This window comes from Sciurus vulgaris (genome assembly GCF_902686455.1).
Source record: "Sciurus vulgaris genome assembly, chromosome: 1".
NCBI lineage: Eukaryota > Metazoa > Chordata > Mammalia > Rodentia > Sciuridae > Sciurus > Sciurus vulgaris.
In genome coordinates, this window is record NC_136461.1 from 169,412,711 (window position 1) to 169,433,984 (window position 21,274).

The 21,274-nt window shown below is 34.1% G+C and overlaps 1 protein-coding gene across 2 annotated transcripts in view; it reads left to right on the plus strand.

Annotated features, from left to right (window-relative positions):
• Positions 1–21,274, plus strand: part of DPY19L4 (dpy-19 like 4) — a 75,925-nt gene that overhangs the window by 11,589 nt on the left and 43,062 nt on the right. Inside the window, exons 1-6 of one of the 2 annotated variants that reach the window (XM_079116959.1) lie at positions 2,138–2,237; positions 3,713–3,776; positions 5,858–5,948; positions 6,255–6,376; positions 6,481–6,626; positions 18,035–18,158. In XM_079116959.1, the coding sequence (XP_078973085.1) occupies positions 3,735–3,776; positions 5,858–5,948; positions 6,255–6,376; positions 6,481–6,626; positions 18,035–18,158 (525 nt within the window). In that variant the 5' untranslated portion in view covers positions 2,138–2,237; positions 3,713–3,734. Of the gene's footprint in view, positions 1–2,112; positions 2,238–3,712; positions 3,777–5,857; positions 5,949–6,254; positions 6,377–6,480; positions 6,627–18,034; positions 18,159–21,274 lie in introns of those variants that run through there. The other variant, XM_079116958.1, reaches the window with a different exon arrangement.

The window sequence follows — 21,274 nt, forward strand, 5'->3', positions numbered from 1 at the left end:
ATATTTATTGGGTAGTATTTCTTAAACATTTAGATATGATTCTTTTTAATTTAGTGACATCTAATTGATTATTTTGTTTGAGAAATAACAGAGAAGAGCTAAGGTTGTTTTTTTTTTTTTTTTAATTTTAATTATTTATTTTTTGTGATTCTGGGATCATACCCAGGGCCTCACACATGCTAGGCAACCACAGAGCTAACCCTAAGTGTTTTGCTTTTTTTTCTCTTGTTACTGGAGATTGAAACCAGGGGTATTTTGCCTCCAAGCTATATTTCTAGCCCTTTTTATTTTTTATTTTCAGACGAGATTATAAATTGTCTGTTTAAAAATGCTGAGGTTGACGTTGAACTTGTAATCCTCCTGCTTCAGCCTCCTGAGTAGCAGGAACAACAAGTATGTACCACTGCGCCCAGCTTCAAACCCAGGATTTTTGTTTAGCTAATCAAGTAAATCAAGAAGTTCATTTGTGCAAACTCATAGGTCATTGAGTAACAGAACACTGGGTTTTAAGCCCTTAGGTACTTAATGGCTATAGTAGGACTGAATTGTCTCTACAAAATTCCAGTGTGTTTTATGCTGTGTCCTCAACATTTGACTTTTTAAAACATAGTCATCAAAACTCATTGAATTATACACTAGGGCTGTAGCTTAGCCCATTGCAGTATCACATGCCTGTAATATCAGCAACTTGGGCGACTGAGGCAGTATTACAGGTTTGAGACCACTGTTAGCAATTTGGCAAGACCCTAAGCAACTTAATGAGACGCCATCTCAGAATTTAAAAAGGGGCCGCGGATTTAGCTCAGTGGTAAAGTGCCCCGCGTTTAATCCTCGATGGTAAAAAAAAAAGGGGGGGGGCTCTGTTGTTTATAATATATGTTATTATTATTGTTGTTGTTGTTGATGTTGTTTGGTACAGGGGATTGAACCCAGGGCACTTTACCACACTGAGCCACATCCACTGCCCATTTTTATATTTTATTTAGAGACAGAGTCTTGCTGAGTTACTTAGGGCCTCAATGTATTGCTGGGGCTGACTTTGAACTTGGAATCCTCCTGCCTCAGCCTTCCAAGTCACTGGGATTACAGGCATGTACCAGCACACCCGGCTTATTGTATATAAGTTATTATTAAAGAAAAATTTCTCAATAGGAAAAAAGTATATCAGTAAAATGTTTCAAGAGTAGTTCTGAAAGAATCTGTATTCTTTAGATATTGGATAATAAATTCCTTATTTTTTAAAAATTTTTTTAGTTGCTGATGAACCTTTTATTATTTATTTATATGTGGTGCTGAGAATTTAATCCAGTGCCTCACACATGCAAGGAAAGCACTCTACCATTGAGCCACAACCCCAGCCCACCTTTTTCTTTTATTAAATTAATGGATGTTAATATATTTACTATCTTAATCATTTTAAAGTCATGGTTCTATAGTGTTAAGTAGTTACCTCGTGAACCAGATCTCCAGAACTTTTTCATCTTGTAATGTATAATTTTTTTTTTTTTTTTTTTTTTTTTTTGTGGTGCTGGGGATTGAACCCAGGGCCTTGTGCATGCAAGGCAAGCACTCTACCGACTAAGCTATCTCCCCAGCCCTGTATAATTTTTAAAACCAGTTTAGATTACAAAAGAATTGAGCTGAGTATAAAGTTCTAATATTTCACCCTTCCCATACCTGGAGTTCACCTTATTCTTAACATTTTGCATTAATGTACATTTGTTAAAATTAATGAAACAATATTGGTACATTATTGTTAACAATTCTACAATTTATTTGGATTTCCTTAATTTTTACCTAATGTCATTTTTCTTTTTCAGGATCCCATATAGGATTCTACCTTGCATTTAGTTGTCATGTCTTGTTAGCCTCCTCTTGTCTGTGACAATTCCTTAGACTTTTCTTGTTTTTGATGATCTTAACTGTTTTTAGGAATACTAGTTAGGTATGTTGTAGGATATTCCTTTATTGGATTTTATCTGATTTTTTTTTATGATTAGATGGGGGTTATGAGTTTTTAGAAAGAAACTATTGACTTAGAATGTCATTTTCATCACATCATAACAAAAGGTACACACTATCTTTTGATTACCTTTAATGTGTTTTTTTCAGATGTATTATTTCAGCGCTTTGCAAAGATTTTCATTGGCTGTCTTGCAGCAGTTACTAGTGGTATGATGTATGCTCTCTACTTATCAGCTTACCATGAACGGAAATTCTGGTTTTCTAACAGGCAGGTAAGAACAAAGAATTTTGAGCATATGAAAGGCATTTTAGTGTATAAAATTTTTTGTTTGTTTGTTTGTTTCTGGTACTGGGTGTTGAACTCAGAGGCTCTTTACCACTGAACTACATCTCCAGCCTTTTGTATTTTTGAGACAGGGTCTCAATAAGTTGCTTAGAGCCTCCTAAGTTGCTGAGGCTGGCTCTGAAATTACAGTTCACCTGGCTCAGTATTGCATTTCCTATGGAGCCAAAATACATGTGTGATAAGTATGATGAATGCTCTTTTATGACTGTTAGAAAAAAATTCTATAGAATCTTTTGAGAACACAGTCACAATATGAATTGTAAAATATGTAACTATTTTTTATAGAATAGGAACTATGAGAGTACTTTCCTTGTGCAATTAACTTATTAAGGACTGTTCTGGAAAAACCTGGTCTGAGTGTATGAAAACTGGCTGCAAGATGTCATGAAACCAAAGAAAGAGGCAGGCAGATCCAAGATTGCACAGAGTACAATTTATTAGGGGACTTATGTATAGGAGTTTGTTTTGGGCAGCAGCAAGGCAGGTAGATCTTTGTGATATGGAGCAGAAGGAGGGGGCTTATGTAGTGGTCAGGGCAAAAGTGAGTCCATCCACTCCAGAATGTACCTGGTTTGTCTCAAATTAACATAGAGGACTTTAAGCACATTCCTGGCACTTAAAATACCAGGGTCCACAGATTGAAAAGTTCTACTTATTACTCTATATATAGTGTACTGAAGAATTCTGTGGGAAAAACAGACCAGGGTTATTCAAGAGCAGTCAGGATGGTTGCCTTAAGATGGCTCTAGTCAGGTCAAGCTGAATCCCTACAGGGACTTTTAATAACAATGAAATCTTAAGGAGTTTAGTCTGCCTTTTAGTTGTTTTGATAGCTCACATTTTAGAAATAATTTATGGAAGTTTCAGCATTGAATTATTGCTTTCAAAGTTCACTTGACTTTATAGAGTTTTTAAATTTTTGAGCTCAAACTGGATTTTTTATCATTGTTCTTGTTTTTGAACAAGGAGTTAAGCCAACTAAATGTATTTAACCTTTGATTTATCTTAACCCCACCAAAACATCTAACTGAATAATTACTGACTATACCTGTGTTAATTTAACTGTTACTGTAGCATATACTTTTTCCTTAAAACTGTTATATAGAGCTGGGTGAGGTGGCACACACTTGTAATCCCAGCAGTTCAGGAGGCTGAGGCAGAAGGATTGAGAGTTCAAAGCCAGTCTCAGCAATTTAGCAAGGTACTTAGCAATTCAGCAAGACCCTGTTTCTAATAAAATATTCAAAAGGGCTGAAGATGTGGCTCAGTGGTTAAACACCCTAGGTCAATTCCCAGTACCAAAAAAAACCCCAAAATCTATTATATAGATGAATAGGTCTCAATACCAGATGTGCAATGGAATCATCCAGGGAACTTTCAAAAAATACCCTTCCTTTTTAGATTCTTGGGTTGACAGGAAGAAATGGGAAGTGGCTGGTATCAGTATTTCAGAAAATGTGTCCAGGTAATTCTGTTGTATAACAAAACTGAGAACAACTAAAAGTTTGACGATATAACAGACATTCATTAGGAACCTTGTTTTTTCAAAGTACTATGTATGGGCCGGAAGCATTGGCAGTGTCTGGGAGCTTGTTCAGAATTGCAGACTCTCAGGCCCCACATAGAATTGGAATCTACATTTTATTAAGGTCTCCAGATATTTCATATGTACAGTAAATTTAGGAACCACTGATTGAGAGTTTCATCTTTGAAATTTTGGGAGGAAATAAATCTTTCCATTCAAAAAAATCATTTTAATGAAATTTATTGAGGTCAGTAAGTTCTGTCTTAGTCCATTTGGACTGTTATAGAGTAATACTTAATAAATTGGGACTGGATGTCCAGGGTAAGCCACTGGCAGATTCAGTGTCTGGTGAAGACTTGCTTCTTATTTCTAGGCAGCTATCTTTTTGCTGTGTCCTTAGGTAGAAAAAGGAAAAGGTGAGGAATCTCTTTGGGGCCTCTTTCATGAAGGCACTAATCCCCCAAATGCCCACTTCCAGATAGCATCACATTGGGGATTAGGTTTCAATATACGAATTTGGAATGGGGGGAAACACAAATACCCAGATGATAGCATGCTCTCTTACAGTCTTTTATTTATTTATTTTTGTGGTAATGCTGGGGATCAAACCCAATGTCTTATGCATGCCAGGCAATCACTCTACCACTGAGCTACACCCTCAGCCCTCACATCATGCTCTAAATAGGGAATGTGTATGTTGGGGAGTACGGTTCATTAGTTAAGGAGACTTGGGAGAGACTTCTCCTTGGAGATTCATAGTGCATGATATAAGCCCAAACTGAACAGTAAGAAGAAACTCATATAACTTTGTTTAATATATCCTGTTTTAAAATTTAACTACAGATTTTTTTTAAAGCAGTAAAAACTGGTCTTTTTTTTTTTTTTTTTTTTTTTTATTAGTTGTATTAATTGGTAAATAGCGGTTTAGTATTCCTTATCTGAAATTCTTAGGACCAGAGGTGTTTTAGATGTTGGATTTAAAAAGAATTTTTTTTTAACATATACATGATGAGGTATATATAGACTTAGGAATGGGACACAAGTCTGAAAACAGAATTTATTTATATTTTGTATACACTTTATACACATAACCTATAGGTAATTTTATACAGTATTTAGTGCACTTGTATTTTGACTGCAACTCATAACAGGAGGTTAGATATGAAATTTTTCACTTGGTGACATTATGTTGGCACTCAGAGTTTCTGATTTTGAAATATGTAGGATTTCAAATTTTTGGATTAAGGATGATCAATCTGTATTGTACATGATAAAAAAGGTTTTATTTTTAAAGATTGTAGATTTGAAGAAGTTTCATTCTTCATTAAAAATATGTCATTGTAATGTTTGACCACTCATTCTTGATTCTCCATAGCGTAATTTGGGGAATTTTAAGTCTTGCTTATATTTTTGAAAATTCATTTAAAAAGAATTGATTAAATATCTGCTGCTCTTAAAAAGTACTAATTAAGTACTTGCTGTATTGGATACATAGGGATATGAATAGTAATAGAAAATATCAGTTTCTTCTTAAACTTAATCTTTTTTTATAACTTTATTTTTTTAATTCATTTATTTTTTTATATGGTGCTGAGGATCAAACCCAGTGCCTCATGCATACTAGACAAACACTACCACTGAGCCACATCCCAAGTTCCTTAAACTTGTCTTTTTATTATAGACTTCTGACACTTCAGTTATAATTGTTATAACCTGCCTTATTCTTGCTATTTTTAGGGCATTCTTTTGGTTTTCCTTCTAAAGTTCCTTACATATAAACTGATACTGACTTGTGATTTATAATCCATTTTAAACCTTAAGTATTTCATTAAAATGATTGCAAAGTTATTGAACATTTTTAACTTTTTTAATAATATGACCACTGTGCTTAAAGGAAATTCAAACATTTTTTAATGAAAGAGTAAATAAATATCATGTTAAACAATTTAGAAAGTGAAGAGGGAAGAGGAAGCTAAAACTTAAGATACTAATATTTAAATATTCATTTCATTTTATTTTAGGAGCTTGAGCGGGAAATCACATTTCAGGGTGACAGTGCTATTTATTACTCCTATTATAAAGATATGTTAAAGGCACCTTCATTTGAAAGAGGTAGGATAATCCTGTTTGTATTAGTAATAACAGTATTTTTCTAATATAGATCATTGTTCTTCAATATTGGAGCCTTAGAATGTGGGGATTTGTCTCAGAATGCAGGCATTTCTCTTATTTTACTTAATTTTTAAAAATTGGAAAAATAAGGCATGGAGTATTTTAAATCTTTCTTGACAATATTAAATATTTAATGACTAATGAGGGACGTGTATTTAACTGTTGTAAAAGCAAAATAAAATTTCTGGAGAAAAATATATCTTTGGATGTTTACGAACAGATATACAATAACAAAACTGTTTTTAGGTGTTTACGAACTGACACACAATAACAAAACTGTATCTCTGAAGACTATAAATGCAGTACAGCAAATGTCTCTATATCCAGAACTTATTGCCAGCGTTTTATATCAAGCAACTGGTAGCAATGTATGTATTTTTGTTTTGACCTTAATACCTATTTTCTCACATTATTTACAAATCTTCCAATTATTTAATGTCATCCTATCATTCCCTTTATTATTTCCATTTAGGAGATGATTGAGCCAGTTTATTTCTATATTGGCATTGTTTTTGGATTGCAAGGAATATATGTTACTGCATTATTTGTTACAAGTTGGCTTATGAGTGGAACATGGCTAGCAGGAATGCTTACTGTTGCATGGTTCATTATTAACAGGTAAGAAAGGTATTTTAAATTGGTATTTATAATTTTTTGTGACTGTAGTAGAGATCTGGAAATGCTCCTCATCTCTTAAGATTCCCCACCCTAATCCCCAAGTTTTTGAATATGCTGAGGTATCATTCTTGTGATTATATTGTTTATATGGCACAACTTACCTTAAAGGTGGAAGATTATTTTGTGGACCTTAAAAGCAGAGATCTTTCTTTAGCTTGTATAGAGGGGGATGTCAGAGAGATTCAAAGCATGAGAAAAATTTTCTGTGCCATTGCTGACTTGAAGGAGGAACTTAATTCTTTAAACAATCAGTGAACTTTTAAGAGAATGGCAAGTGCTTTCCTAGCATGTGTGAGGCTCTGGATTTGATACCTAGACTACAAGGTATCTGGATTTGATACCTAGGCTCTGGATTTGATACCTAGACTACAAAGGACTACAAGCCCCTGATGAGAGCTGTAGCTCCGACTGATGCCTTGATTTTAGCTCACTGCAACTCTTTAAGACTCCAACTATACTCTGCTGACCTTTGTGAGATAATAAATTAAAGCTATTACATTTGTGGTCATTTGTTACACAACAGTTGAAATGTAATACACCAGTTTTGTATCTCTTCTTTTATTGAAATAGCAACATTGGCATATATAGATATCTCTTCTCTTATTTTGCCGTCATAGAAAATGATTAATTAAGCAGAATTTATTTCCAAGCTCTTCAAAGATTATTACAAACACAAATATATCCTTCTAAAAGTATCCCAAATTAAATCAAAGGCACATCACCAAAGTAAAACACTTGTGACATGAAGAATTCTTTTAGGTCATAATATTTTCACATTACTTTGTTTTTAACTATTTGCAGTGTTCTGTATGTAGGTCAGATTTAAAACGTTTTAAAACATTTTTTAAAGGCATGATATAATGTATCTTTTTAAAAGTGCAATCACAACTATAAAGTAAAGGAACTTAAAAAGAGATCAAATCTGCTTCATACACAAGAAAGGGCAACCTAATATACATCATAACATGAATCTTTCTAAACAAGTTTACCAAGAAACATCTCCCATGTTTAGTGTTAAAAATAAAACAATGTTCTCATGCAGAAAAAATCAAGGCATCATTTGTTTAGTAAAGTTTATTCTCCCCAATTTTATACTTTCTTGTCTCTGTTTAGTAATTATAAATTTATGATAGAACAAATTTTATTATAATATAAAAATCTTAGGAACAACAAATTACAAATATTCAATTTTTTAAGTAATCAAAAATGTTTTCCTTCCTAAAATGTAAACATCTAAAAAATAAAACGTACATGATATTCTAGGTATAGCAACGCCAGTAACTCACTTTAATTAAAGAGGTGTATTTTGGTATATTTGGTGGTAAGGTTTTTGTTTATCTTAATACAAAGCACTTCACCAGGAGAACCAGGCCATTATTATTTAAAACAATTCTATTTCTTCACTCAGTTTCCTTATTTGAGTAGAAAATCATTAATTTCTATAGAATTTTGGCTGTAAGACCAGGCCACAGGAAAGATCTGAAATAGCTCTCATTTGGCTAAATAAAAGTGTTTTCTACTTGGAGTCAGTCATTCATTACTTGGTCCTCAAAGGCATTCCTCAACAAGCTTCTTCCCAGTCTTCAGAGTAAAGCACAGGATCTGGGCTTCCAGCTGGTACACCGACCAGCAGAGCATCCTTACGGGCATTCTGTATGCTGTATTGCTGAAGCTCTGCAGCAGCCTAAGAGACCATGCTCCTCTTCACGCCGGCCTCTAGCTCAAGTTGCTCCAGTGGGCGCTGCACAGCGCTCATACTGTCTCTAAGGTCGTCTCTTTCATTTAAAATTAATGATACAGCTTCTTGGAAAGGAGGAAGAGGCATCAGATACATCACGATAAAGTTAATTACCATAGATAAGGACTTTATACTGATCTAAAAGGTACACTTCAAATTAATAGGCCCATCCTCTTTGTGATCCAAAGAGCCTCAGCTCTTTAATAAGTAAAAAGAGAGTTGGGGAGGGAGTTTCATTGAGAAGGAGGGCTCATTTGACACATACTAATAAAATTTTCCTAGTATTGGTCAGTGTCATAAATTTATTTATTGTATGATAGGCATGCTTTTTCCCCCTCCCATAGCGCTTCCTGCCCCCACCCATAGCACTTAGTATGATTAAATTTTAGAAATGAAGCATTTCTCCTGTTGTATATTCTTCTTTAGGCAGTTGTCAGATGATAAAAATGATGCTTTCAAGTAACTGAGATTCAGCATTAAGAACTGTATTCTTACTGGGCTTTATGTTTAACATCATATGCTGACAACAATATAACATAAAGAATTTTTTTAAATCTTCCTTAGAAGTTTTCAAGTATAGTTATCCAGCTTTATGGGTAAAGTATGTTTCTTTTTAAAAGCACAGAGATAAACCAAACTTTATTGTTTAAAAGCAACCTATGTATTTTGTGGAAAATCGAAACCAGCAAATGTAAAGTAATAATTTCACATTCCTACCACCTAGAGATCACATACCATTGTTCATACCTGAGGTGCATTCTTTTATATTCTTTAGGATTTTTTCCTATGTGAATGTGTTTTTGAATTCCTGCGTTTATTTGTGTCTCTACATTTTTTAATCAAAATGAGATATATTACACATACTGTTTCATGTGCTAATTTTATTCATCTTTACCTTTCTTTCTTCCATGTTTTCTTTCTTCCTTCCTTCCTTCTTTCCTTCCTTCCTTCCTTCCTTCCTTCCTTCCTTCCTTCCTTCCTTCCTTTCTTTTTTTATTTCTAGTGGTACTGAGGGTTGAACACAAGGCCTCATACATGCCAGGCAAGTGCTCTTATTACTGAACTACACCTTCAGGCCACTTTTTATCTGATCTAATTCTCAGTCCTTATTATAGTTTCCCGGTTGACTTCAAAATATCCTATGCAATGGGTTCATTTAAACCAGTAATTAATTAATCCAGGACTATATATCACATCTGGTTGGTATGTTCCTTAATTCTCTATATCTACTCTAGTTCTTTTTTTACGTTAAGAGATAAGTCAACTGTCCTATAGAACATCCTACCTTCTGGATTTCTCTTTTTGGATCATTTGGTGTCATTTAGCTTTTACCATTATGTTCTGTGTTTCTGTACTCTGGAAATTTTAAAGACTTTGATGGGTTCAAGATAAATAGTTGATGGACTGGGGTTGTGGCTCAGTGGCAGAGTACTTGCCTCCCATGTGTGAGGCACTGGGTTTGAGTCTCAGCACCACATATAAATAAAAAAATGCCCATCACCAACTGAATTAAAAAAAAAAAAAAAAAGATAAATAGTTGAGCCAAGCATTGGTGGCACAGGCCTGTAATCCCAGTGAATCAGGACACCAAGGTAGGAGCATCACAAGTTTGAGGCCATCCTTGACAACTTAGTGAGACCTTGTCTCACCATAAAATAAAAAGGTCTGGGAATGAGGCTCAGTGGTACAGCGTCCCTGGGTTCAGGCCCTAGTACCAAACAAAAAAAGAAAAAAGAAAAAGAAAGAAAAATAAACAGTTCAGGTTAGAATATATTGTAGATTATGTATTTTTCATGTTAACATTAAAGTTACGTGATATATAATTCATCCCTCTTGAAAATGAGATTTGACTAGTGATTTTGAGGATGACAGTCTAATCTCTCCATTAAATAGTTATTTTTCTCTAAACTACTCGAAAATAAGCTGTGTGGTATTAATGACACCAAATGAATGTCCTTTTAGCTAATAACCGTTTACCTGAGGGTTGTGACTCTAGTTAATAATCTTTGCCTTAAGGAGTAATTCCAATAGGATTTATAAAATTACATTTTCCTGTTTTTCAGCTACATTCTTCATTCTTCAGAAGTAGAATTTTTCTTCATAACCAGTACTTCTGGGTTATCTTTAACATAAATAGTTATTTCTTCATTTGAGAAGTATCTGGCTAATTCATTTGCCCATTAATTAATTGGGTTGTTTAATTTTTTAGTGTGAAGTTTTTGGGTTCTTTATATATTCTAGATATTAATCCTCTGTCAGAGAAGTAGCTAGTAGAGATTTTCTCTGATTCTGTAGGTTCTCTTTTCACATTCCTAATTGTTTTCCTTTGCTGTGTAGAAGCTTTTTAATTGGATGCCATCCCATTTATTAACTCTTAGCATTATTTCCTGAGCTTTAGGGATGATTGGATAAAAAAAATTTGGTATATATACACAATGGAGCTTTATTCAGTCATAAAAAAAAATGAAATTGTGTCATTTGCAGGAAAATGGATGGAACTAGAGACCATTATGTTATGCAAAATAAATCAATCTCAGAAGGTCAAGGGACTGTATTTTCTTTCATATGCAGAAGCTAGGGAGAAAAAAGGAAAAGAAAGGTGAGGATGAATCTCATGGAAAACAAAGGGAGATCAGCAGAGGAAAGGGACCAAGAGGAGGGAGGGGGGAAGTGCAACATTGTTTCACTTTTAGGTAGCAGTTTTCCTTAGGAATTCCATTTTATTCCAAAGAAGTTATTTAAAAAAGGCAAAAAGTTCCATTACTTGAATTCATTTATCATACTATTATTTATAGTAATTCGAAATTTAACAATGGTAATACAAATTTATTTGTAATAATATAAAAAATTAGATCTCCCAAATACTGATGAATGATTACATAAATTATATCAGTGAAAGAGAATGTATTGGTGGGTTTTAGCTTTCACATATTACACATTGACATGCCAGGTTGTTTTACCTATTGTCAACTAACTTAATAATTTTTAGAATTTTGATGTGTATATTTAAAATTTCAGTGACTTATGAGCTAGGACTATAATTCAGTGGTAGTTCTTGCCTAGTGTGTGTAAGGTCCTGAATTTGATCCTCTCAGAGCAACTTACAAACAAAACAAAACTTAGTAATTCTCATGGATTCTACATGTTGACTTAAGTAAGGGATTAGGAGTGTAGCTCAGTGGTTGAATGTTTGTCTTATCTCATGTAAGATCCCGAGTTCAAACACCACCGCCTCACACACATACAAGGAAAATTCCTTATGTCTAAAAAGCTTATGTTGCTGTACAACAAAGCATTTACTAACGAAATAACAAACCAGTAAATTATTAATTGAATTTGAAGTGTGATGTTTTGATGAAACTAGATTGCTGTTCTCAGAGTAAATGGTACCAGCATAACAGGTTGTCACGAGTATGACAAGTGTACAGCAGTTGGGTGCCATGAATGACTCACGTCCCATCATTTTGCTCTCTTCAGTCTATTACTTTTTTTTTTTTTTTTTTTTTTTGCGCCACAGTGATCAGGAAATTGTTTTGTTTGGCAATGCATCATTTAGTTTAAGATGTCATTTTTTTCTGATTAGTTCAAACCAATTAAAGTAATAGTACTGTTCTGCCAAATAGATTATTAACACAAACACAGAAGAGAGTGCTGAAATTCTTTGGCAGTAGTAAATTCCGGAGTCATCTGTGTGATCCAAATTATGGATCTGGATTTTTAGAAATATTAAAATGAAAAGATAAAATTAAACTCAGAATTTGATCTCTGTGAATGTATATGCAGAGCTACAGATCTCAACTGATCCAGCTTTTAATTTTTAAATTTTTTTAGTTGTAGATGGACACAATACCTTTATTTTACTTTTTTTTAAGTTTCTTTTTTTTTTTTTTTTTTTAGTTGTAGTTGGGCATAGTACCTTTATTCATTTTTTTATGTGGTGCCAAGAATCGAACCCAGTGCTTCACACATCCCAGTGCCAACTTACTTATTTTTATGTGGTGCTGACGATCAAACCCAGTGCCTCACATGTGCCAGGCAAGCACCTCTACCACTGAGCTACAACTGCAGCTCCCAATTACTATTTTTTTTTTTTTTTTTTTTTTTTTTTTTTTTGCGGTACTGGCGATCGAACTCAGGGCCTTGTGCTTGCAAGGTAAGCACTCTACCAGCTGAGCTATCTCCCCAGCCCCCCAATTACTATTTTTAATTGCTGGTTTGTATTGCAGTGTGCTAGATTCTACAACTGCACAGTCAATACAATAAGCATATCCATCACCCCTAAAAGTTTCTTTGTGTCCCTTTCTAATTCTTCCCTCTTTCCTCTTCTGATCCCTCCCTATGGTGCTTTGCCCCCTGTCACTGTTAATTACTATTTTTGTTTTGATTTGTTTGTTTGTTTTGGGTACTGGGGGTTAAACTCAGGGGCACTTTACCCCGAGCTACATCCCCATCCCTTTTTATGTTTTATTTTGATATAGGGTCTTGCTAAGTTGCTGAGGTTGGCCTTAAACTTGTGATCCTTCTGCCTTAGTCTCCTGAGTTGCTGAGCTTATAAGCATATGTCACCCCAGCATTTTTATTTTTTTGCATTTTCTAGAATGTTATATAAATGGAATAATAACAGCATTTTTTAAAAATCTGACTTTTTTTAAGGATAATTCTGTTGGAATACATCTATGTTGTCTGCTTCCATAGTTCATTCATTTTTATTAAGTAGTATCCTTTGGTATGGATATTCCACAATTTGTTTATCCATTCAAATGTTGATGTTTGGGTAGTTTCCAGTTTTGAACTATTACTGTTATTATAAAACTGCTGTGAACATTTGTGTTCAAATCTTGTGAGGACATATGCTTTCATTTCTCTTGGGCAAGTACCTAGGAATAGAATGGCTCTGTCATATGATAGTTATATTTGACTTTTTTTTTTTTTTTGCAAAAGTTATATTTTTTTGCAATACTGGGGATTGAACTCCAGGCTTTGCATGTGCTAGGCAAGTGCTCTACCACTGAGCTACATTACCAGCCTTTTTAAAATTTTTATTTTGGTAATAGGGTCTCACTAAGCGCCGAGGCTGACCTGGAACTTGGAATCATCCTGCCTTCGCCTCTCAAGTAGCTGGTATTACAGCTTATGCCAGTAAACCCAACTGTATTTAACTTTTAGATACTGCCAGCCTGTTTTTCTACAGTGGTTATACCATTTTATATTTCAATTAGAAGTGTTTGAGAGTCCTGTTTGTTCTGTAACCTTACCAAACTTGGTATGGTTGGTCTTTTGGAGGTAGAAGGGTGACAGTCTTTTAAACTTTAGCTAATTTAGTGAGTATGCAGTAGTATCTTATTGTTTAAATTTGCCTTTATTTATTGACTGATGTTTGTTCATATGCTTTTGTGGTAGAGTATCTGTTCACATCTTTTACATTTTTTATGACATTGTTCACTTTTTAATTTTGAAGTTGTAGGAGTTCTTTATATATAGTCATACAACATATAATGACCTTGTGTTTATTACGATTTGGATGTGAGATATCCTGCAAAGACCCATGTTGAGGGTTTGGTCTTCAGTGCAGCAGAGTACAGAGGTATGGCTTGGGAAGTTGTGGAATCATGAGGGCTTTGACCTCATCAGTGGGTTAATCCACTGATAGCTGAATGAATGAACTGGACTACTAAGAGATGATGAAGGCTGTGCGTGGTGGGGCCTAGTTGAAGGAAGTAGGTCAATCACAGCATGCCCTGAAAGGGTGTTTCTTGTCCCTGGCTCTTTCTCTGTCTGCTTCCTGGATGCCATGAGCTGAGCAGTTTTCCTCTGCCACACCCTTCTGCTCTGATGCTCAGGCCCAAAGCAATGGAGCCAACTGACAGTGAACTGAAACATCTGAAGTCATGATCCAAAATAAACCTTTCCTCTTTTAAGTTGTTTATGTCAGGTATTTTGGTCACAGTAGTGAAAAACTGTAGTCCCCAATGAACTGAATACATGATGGTGGTTATACTATATAGCTCCAGCACATAGTAGGCTATATTCTCTAGGTTTGTATAAGTACATTCTATGATGTTTGCACAATGATGAATCAACTAAGTGCATGAGGACATAACCATCCCTGTCCTTAAGTGATACATGACTGTGTATTCTAGATACAAGTTCTTTTTCAGGGGCACATATTGTAGATATTCTCTTTCAGTCTGTGGCTTATATCTTCCTTAATAACTTTTGAAGAGCAACAGTTTTAAATTTGGAGTGGGGACTGAAATATGACTTGGGAGTAGAGTGGTTGACTGTCATGCACCAGGCCCTGGGTGTGAGCCCCAGCACAAGAAAAACATTTTCAATTTTGATGAAGTCCAGTGTGTGTTTTTTCAGTTTTTGTGCTTTTTGTGTCTTTTTAAAAAATTTCTTTTTTTCCCACATTTTTTATTGGTGCATTATATTTTATTTAACGGTAGGATTTGTTGTTGTGTATTTATACACACAGCGTATAACAACATAATTTGGTCAGGACTTCCCCCTTCCCTCTACTTCTTCCTTCCCCTTAAACCCTTTCCTTTTTTGTGTCATATTTAAGAAATCTTTGTCGAACCCAAAATCATTAATACTTTCATCTAATCCATTGTGTTTTATAAGATTCCCCCAAAATTCATATGTTGATATTTAATCACAAATGCAGCAATATTAAGAGGTGGGACCTTAGGGAGGTAATTAAGTCATGAACCTAAGAGCCTGTATGAACGGAAGTAGTGCTACCATGTGAGAATACAACTGGATAGTGCTAGCTGTGAACCATGGGCCCTTACCAGACACTGAATTTGATGGCACCTTGTTCTTAAATTGCCCAGCCTCCAAAACAACGAGCTATAAATTTCTGTTGTTTATAAATTATAGTCTAAGATATTTTGTTATAGTAGCCCAAACTGACTAAGATATAGTCTAATTTTTTTCTTGATAGTTCTTTTGAGATATAACTAAGAAACAATAAAATGCATAAAGTATTCAGTAAGTTTTTACTATTTTATGCACCTGTGTAATCACTATCTAAAAAAGGTAGAGGACCTTTCTATAATCACAGAAAGTTTTCTAATACCCTTCAAGATAAAAAACTGTTCTGATTTCCATCACTATATAGATTATATATAGTGTAATCACTATCTAAAAAAGGTAGAGGACCTTTCTATAATCACAGAAAGTTTTCTAATACCCTTCAAGATAAAAAACTGTTCTGATTTCCATCACTATATAGATTATTTTTATTTTGTGTGTTCATGTAAGTGGAATCATATAGTATGTATTCTTTTGTGTGTCGGTCTGCATAATTTTGAGATTTATCCCCATCGTGTATGTCATTGAATTCCAATTAAGTTTTATGTGTGGTGTGAGGTAATGATTGATTCACTTTCTTATATAGATGTTCAGTTGTTCCAGTTTTATTTTTCAAAAAAGATCTTTCTTTTTACCAGTGTTGTAACTTAGCACTTTGATTTTAAAAATGAGATAACTATATTTTTGTGGGTTTATTTCTAGATTTTGGGTCTGTTTTATTCCATTGATTTATATATTTTAACTCTAATACTATGCTGTAGTGATAATCATTACTTTTTTTTTCTTTTTCTTTTTGCTGTGCTGAGGATCAAACCCATGGCCTCACGCATGCGAGGCAAGCTCTCTACCACTGAGCCACATTCCCTAATCCAATCCAAAATTAAAATTAGATAGTGTAATGTTTTTGTTCTTTTTCAAGATTATTTTGACTGTTATATGTCTTTGTACTCCCATATGAATTTTAGGATCAGCTTAATTTCTTTTGCAAAAAACTTACATTTTGATAAAGCTACCATAGAATCCATAGATTAAATTGGAGAAAATGAACATGTTAACAATATTAGCTGGGGAGATAGCTTAGTTGGTAGAGTGCTTGCCTTGTAAGCACAAGGCCCTGGGTTCGATCCCCAGCACCCCAAAAAACAAAAAACACACACACAAAAAACAATATTATCTTTCTTTCCATGGTATAGCTCTACTTTTTTTTTTTGTACTGGGGATTAAACTCAGGGGCATTCAACCACTGAGCCACCTCCCAACTCTTTTTATTTTATTTAGAGATAGGATCTCACTGAGTTTCTTAGGCCCTCACTAAGTTGCTGAGGCTAGCTTTGAACTAGTGATCCTCCTGCCTCAGTCTCCCAGGCTGCTGGGATTACAGGTGTGCACCACCCTGCCCAGCTCCACATTTAATAGGCCTCTTTGCTCTCCTTTAACATTTGTAGTTTTCAGTGTAGAGTTCTTGGACACCTTTCTTTAGATTTATTCATATATATTTGATCTTTTTTGTTAATATTATAAATGCTAATTGTAATGTTCATTGATAGTTTATAGAAAAGCAAATGATTTTTGTATGTTATTCTTGTATTCCTCAGCATGCTAAATTTGTTTTAGTAGTTCTTAATAGATTTTAGGGTTTTTGTGTGCAATATCTTATGTGGAAGTCAACAGTTTTACTTTTCTTTTCAGCCTTGATGTCTTTTATTTCTTTTTATCATCTTACTGCACTGGTTAACCTATGGAAGAAAGTTTAATAGTGGTAGTCTCTTGAGTGGTGGACATTATAGGTATTTAAAGATTTATTTTTCTTGTATGTATTTTATAATAATGAGTAAGTATAAAGAAGGGACAGCATGCAAAATACATATGTAAGTTTTAAAAGCAGATTAAAATTCAAAAAAGAATTGATTCTGTAAGATAGTCCCCCACCCTATGCTGGGGGTCAAACTCAGTGCCCCTTGCACATTCTAGGCAACTGTACCACGACACTATTTCCTTAGTGCTGATTATGTAAAATATTTACGAATGGACAATACTTGAAAGTATTTTAGGGTGGTGGAAATGCTTGACTTGTTTTATAATAATGTTTGGTGCTCTTATATATGCACCAATAGGAAAAAAATTAACAGTATAATATTTTTTATCATGTTCTTGTCTCTTTCTTCCTAAGAAAATCTTTTGTCTTGGTTTACATAACCACTGAACTGTTATGCTCAACTGAAAATAAAGCAAAAATGTAAATTAGAAGAAGCCCAGAGAAGGCTGTAGAAGACTTGCTGTAAGAAAGTACATTGTGCTGCTCTGAGAATAAAGAAAAGATGGAATGTGAGGAAAGGAAGGGTGAATAACACAAGAACTTTGGAGGGAATAGAATGAATGATTTTTAGACTTTAAATATGCCTTGTAGTGTAATTTCTCCTTAATTGCTTCCAAAAATACTTTAACCATTGGTTTTCATGGCTTTTTAAAGTCTGAGTTTGTTTCTTGCGGCCGGGATTTCATGCTTAGCCTGGTTGGATTTATTGCTGTTGTAACTGTAGCTTCTTGTTCTGTGAGGTTTTAATATTGTAATTTTGATGATTTGCAAACATCACAGTGTCTATGACCAGTGTAATGGGAAATATAATTTACCACTCCAGTTAACACTACTCAGGTGTGTGTCACTTGGCTGTTGAGTGATTAAAGCACATGCAAGCATATCCATCTCTATATGTGTGAAAATGCTTAGGAAAGTATAGTCTTATACAAATACAGTGTCTTACTTTTGCTGTTCATTTGTGGTTTATTTTAGGGTAGATACAACAAGAATTGAATACTCCATTCCTTTAAGAGAAAACTGGGCACTACCATATTTTGCCTGCCAAGTTGCTGCACTTACAGGCTATTTAAAAAGCAACTTAAATACTTATGCAGAGGTAAGACACAAATCTGTCTGGTCCTTCACAGTTAATTCTCATGTATTACAAATGTGGTATATAATTTTAAAGCTAGTTATATTCAGTGAAGCTTAGTTACTACATAATAATAATAAAGGATATAATTAGGGAGTTTTTGTATAATGTTATTCTGTGATCTGATTGACAATAAATTATTTTTTAGGAAAACAAAAATGTTAAACTTTTTTAATGTCAATTTTATTTGACAAATATATGAAGAATATTTTGAAAATCAATCTATCTCATTGATATTTTACCACTTCTCTTACTTGGAACTTTATTGAAGTGTAATTTAATTAAATATTAATATTGAATGTTAATATTTAAAGAAATGTTAATGAAGATATGAAGAGTGACCACAGATTACAGCTTAGTTAACTTCAATAGTAGCACTACATATTCTGTTTATGCATGTGTTTTCTGTGACTGAGGTGTAGGTAGATTAGTGGAAGTTTCTGGAAATTGTCCCATATGGTTTAGTAGTAAGTTTAACCTTTTGGCAACTGAATAAAGCCTACAGACCCTGACTCAGAAAAAAAGATCTTAAATGCATAAAATAGAATAAATGTGATTACAAAGACAACCAGTCGAGACTGACTGAAATGTAGTGATCCTATGTTAGTTATGCTTATCTTGAGTTTAGAATTTCTGGCTATGAGAAGAAACTAGAGGGACCAAGGAAAGGCCTCTATTAAACATGATTGTCTCAGACACAGGATGCACTACTGGTTTCTTTTTGAAATCTCTAAACAAATATTGTTCTCTCCTTTCAGTGTTGACAGGTGTCCTGAGCTCAGCAAAATTTTAAATTTCTATAACTCTAATGTTTTCTTTTGTATGTAAAGTAACATGAACACATTGAAGATTTGTAAGTTTCCTGTTTTTTGTTTCCTCTTTTTTTTTAATAAAGAGCTTTCTAACAAGAATATTTTGCCTAGTAGTCACAGAGTCTATGTTTGAGTATTTTTATATTAGATTATGTATTGTCTCCTATGGAAGAATAGTTCTTCAATTTTTGAATCAGAGGTTAGTATAGCAAATTTTTTTTTTTTTTGCAGTGCTGGGGATTGAACTCAAGGCCTTGTGCTCATAAAGCAGACACTCTACCAACTGAGCTATATCCCCAACCCTCTAAGCTGCTTTTATTACCTTTTTAGGTAACTTCTGTTGCCTAAAAAATGTATAATTATCTTTTTTAATGAAATCATTGTTTTTATTTATTTTAAAAGTTCTTCATAAACTTATTTTTCCCTTTTATATTACACTATAATTTTTGAATAATATTTAAAGATGTTAATGGACCTTTATTTTACTCATTTATTTATATGTAGTGCTGAAAATTGAACACAGTACCTCACACATGCTAGGCAAGCACTCTACCACTGAGCCACAAGCCCAGCCCCTATATTATACTATATTATTTTTTCTGAGTATCCTTTTTCATTGCCATATTATTGTGCTATGCATTTGTTCTGATTCCTTTTATTTATTTAATTAATTTATTTATTTAGACACTGTGTATTGAACCTAAGGGTACTTAACCACTGAGCTACATCCCAGCCCTTAGTTTATTTATTTTTATTTTGAGGCAGGATCTCACTGAGTTACTTAGGGCCTTGCTAACTTGCTGAGGCTGGACTTGAGCTTGCAGTCCTCCTGCCTCAGCCTCCTGAGCTGCTGGAATTATAGGCATGTGCCACTGCGCCTGGTCATTTGTTTTGATTTTTTTTTTCAGTTGTTGATGGACCTTTATTTTATTCATTTATTTATATGTGGTGCTGAGACTCGAACCCAGTGCCTCACACATGCAAAAAAGTGCTCTCTCACAAGCTACAACCCCTACCCTGTTCTAATTTTTTAGTTGAAAAAGTAATACACATTATACACATGATAAAAAGCAATGTCAGTGCAAAAAGGTATACAGTATGGGGCTGGGGTTGTGGCTTAGTGGTAGAGTGCTTGCCTAGCACAGTGAGGCACTGGATTTGATCCTAAGCACCACAAAAAGAAATAAACAAATAAAATAAAGGTATTGTGTCCATCTATAACTGAAAATATTTTTTTAAAAAGGTATACAGTAAAAAGGGTATTTCCTTACAGTTCACTATTGTTACCAAGGACCCTGTACTTTTTTTTCTTCAACAGAGTAGGTATTTATTTCTTATTAACACAAAGTACAAATGGAGAGTTTTAAGACAAAGGTGAGGAGATCTCTGCTCTCTGCAGCCAATTTCTTTCATCTTCTAGCACAGTGACCTTCTCTCACGTGGCTTCTGTGTCCACCTGGAAAAAGACCTTGTATGTTTAAAGGGATCCAAGATAGGTTTATAATTTTATTTTTGGTTAGATTTTTTGTTTTTCTTTTTTCTTTTAACCACAATTCATTTTCCTACTTTGAAAGTAATCCATAGTATCCCCCAACTCCCCACTGTCTTTTTCTCTTTTAATTTTAAAATAATGGGGAGGGGGACAGAATTGAACTTACGTGAGTATAACTAGCCAGTAACTCATCTGGTACTGAAGAGTATTCAACAACAATAACATATCGATATGCAAGTACTAAAATGGCTGTGGATGTAGCTCAGTGGTAGAATATGTACCTAGCTTGCATAAGACCCTGGACTTGATCCTCAGCACTGCAGAAAAATAAAACAAAGAAGGGTAAGAATATTAAGGCATCTATAAAAAACACTGTGTATGTGTGGGGTTAACTATGGTGTATTCTTAACCCTTTCAACTTATCAACTCAGTTTTTCAAGAAACAAAAATGCCCAATCTTTCAATTATATTCACTCTATGTCTCCCCTCTATTTTTAGCTTGAATGAGTTTAAGATTCACAAGAAATTACAAAAATAGTATAGAGAATTCTCATGTACAGCTACTATTAATTCAGGTGCAGACCTTTGAATTTCACCAGGTTTTGCATATACTCCTTTTTTGGGTGAAGGGTGGATGATTGTATGAATTTTTATCACATGTAGATTTGAGTAACCATCATTAAAAATCAAGGTACAGAGCTTTTCCATTACCATCAAGAGACTCCCTCATGTTACTTCTTTTATAGTCACATCCTCCCACTCTGTTATTGGCAATC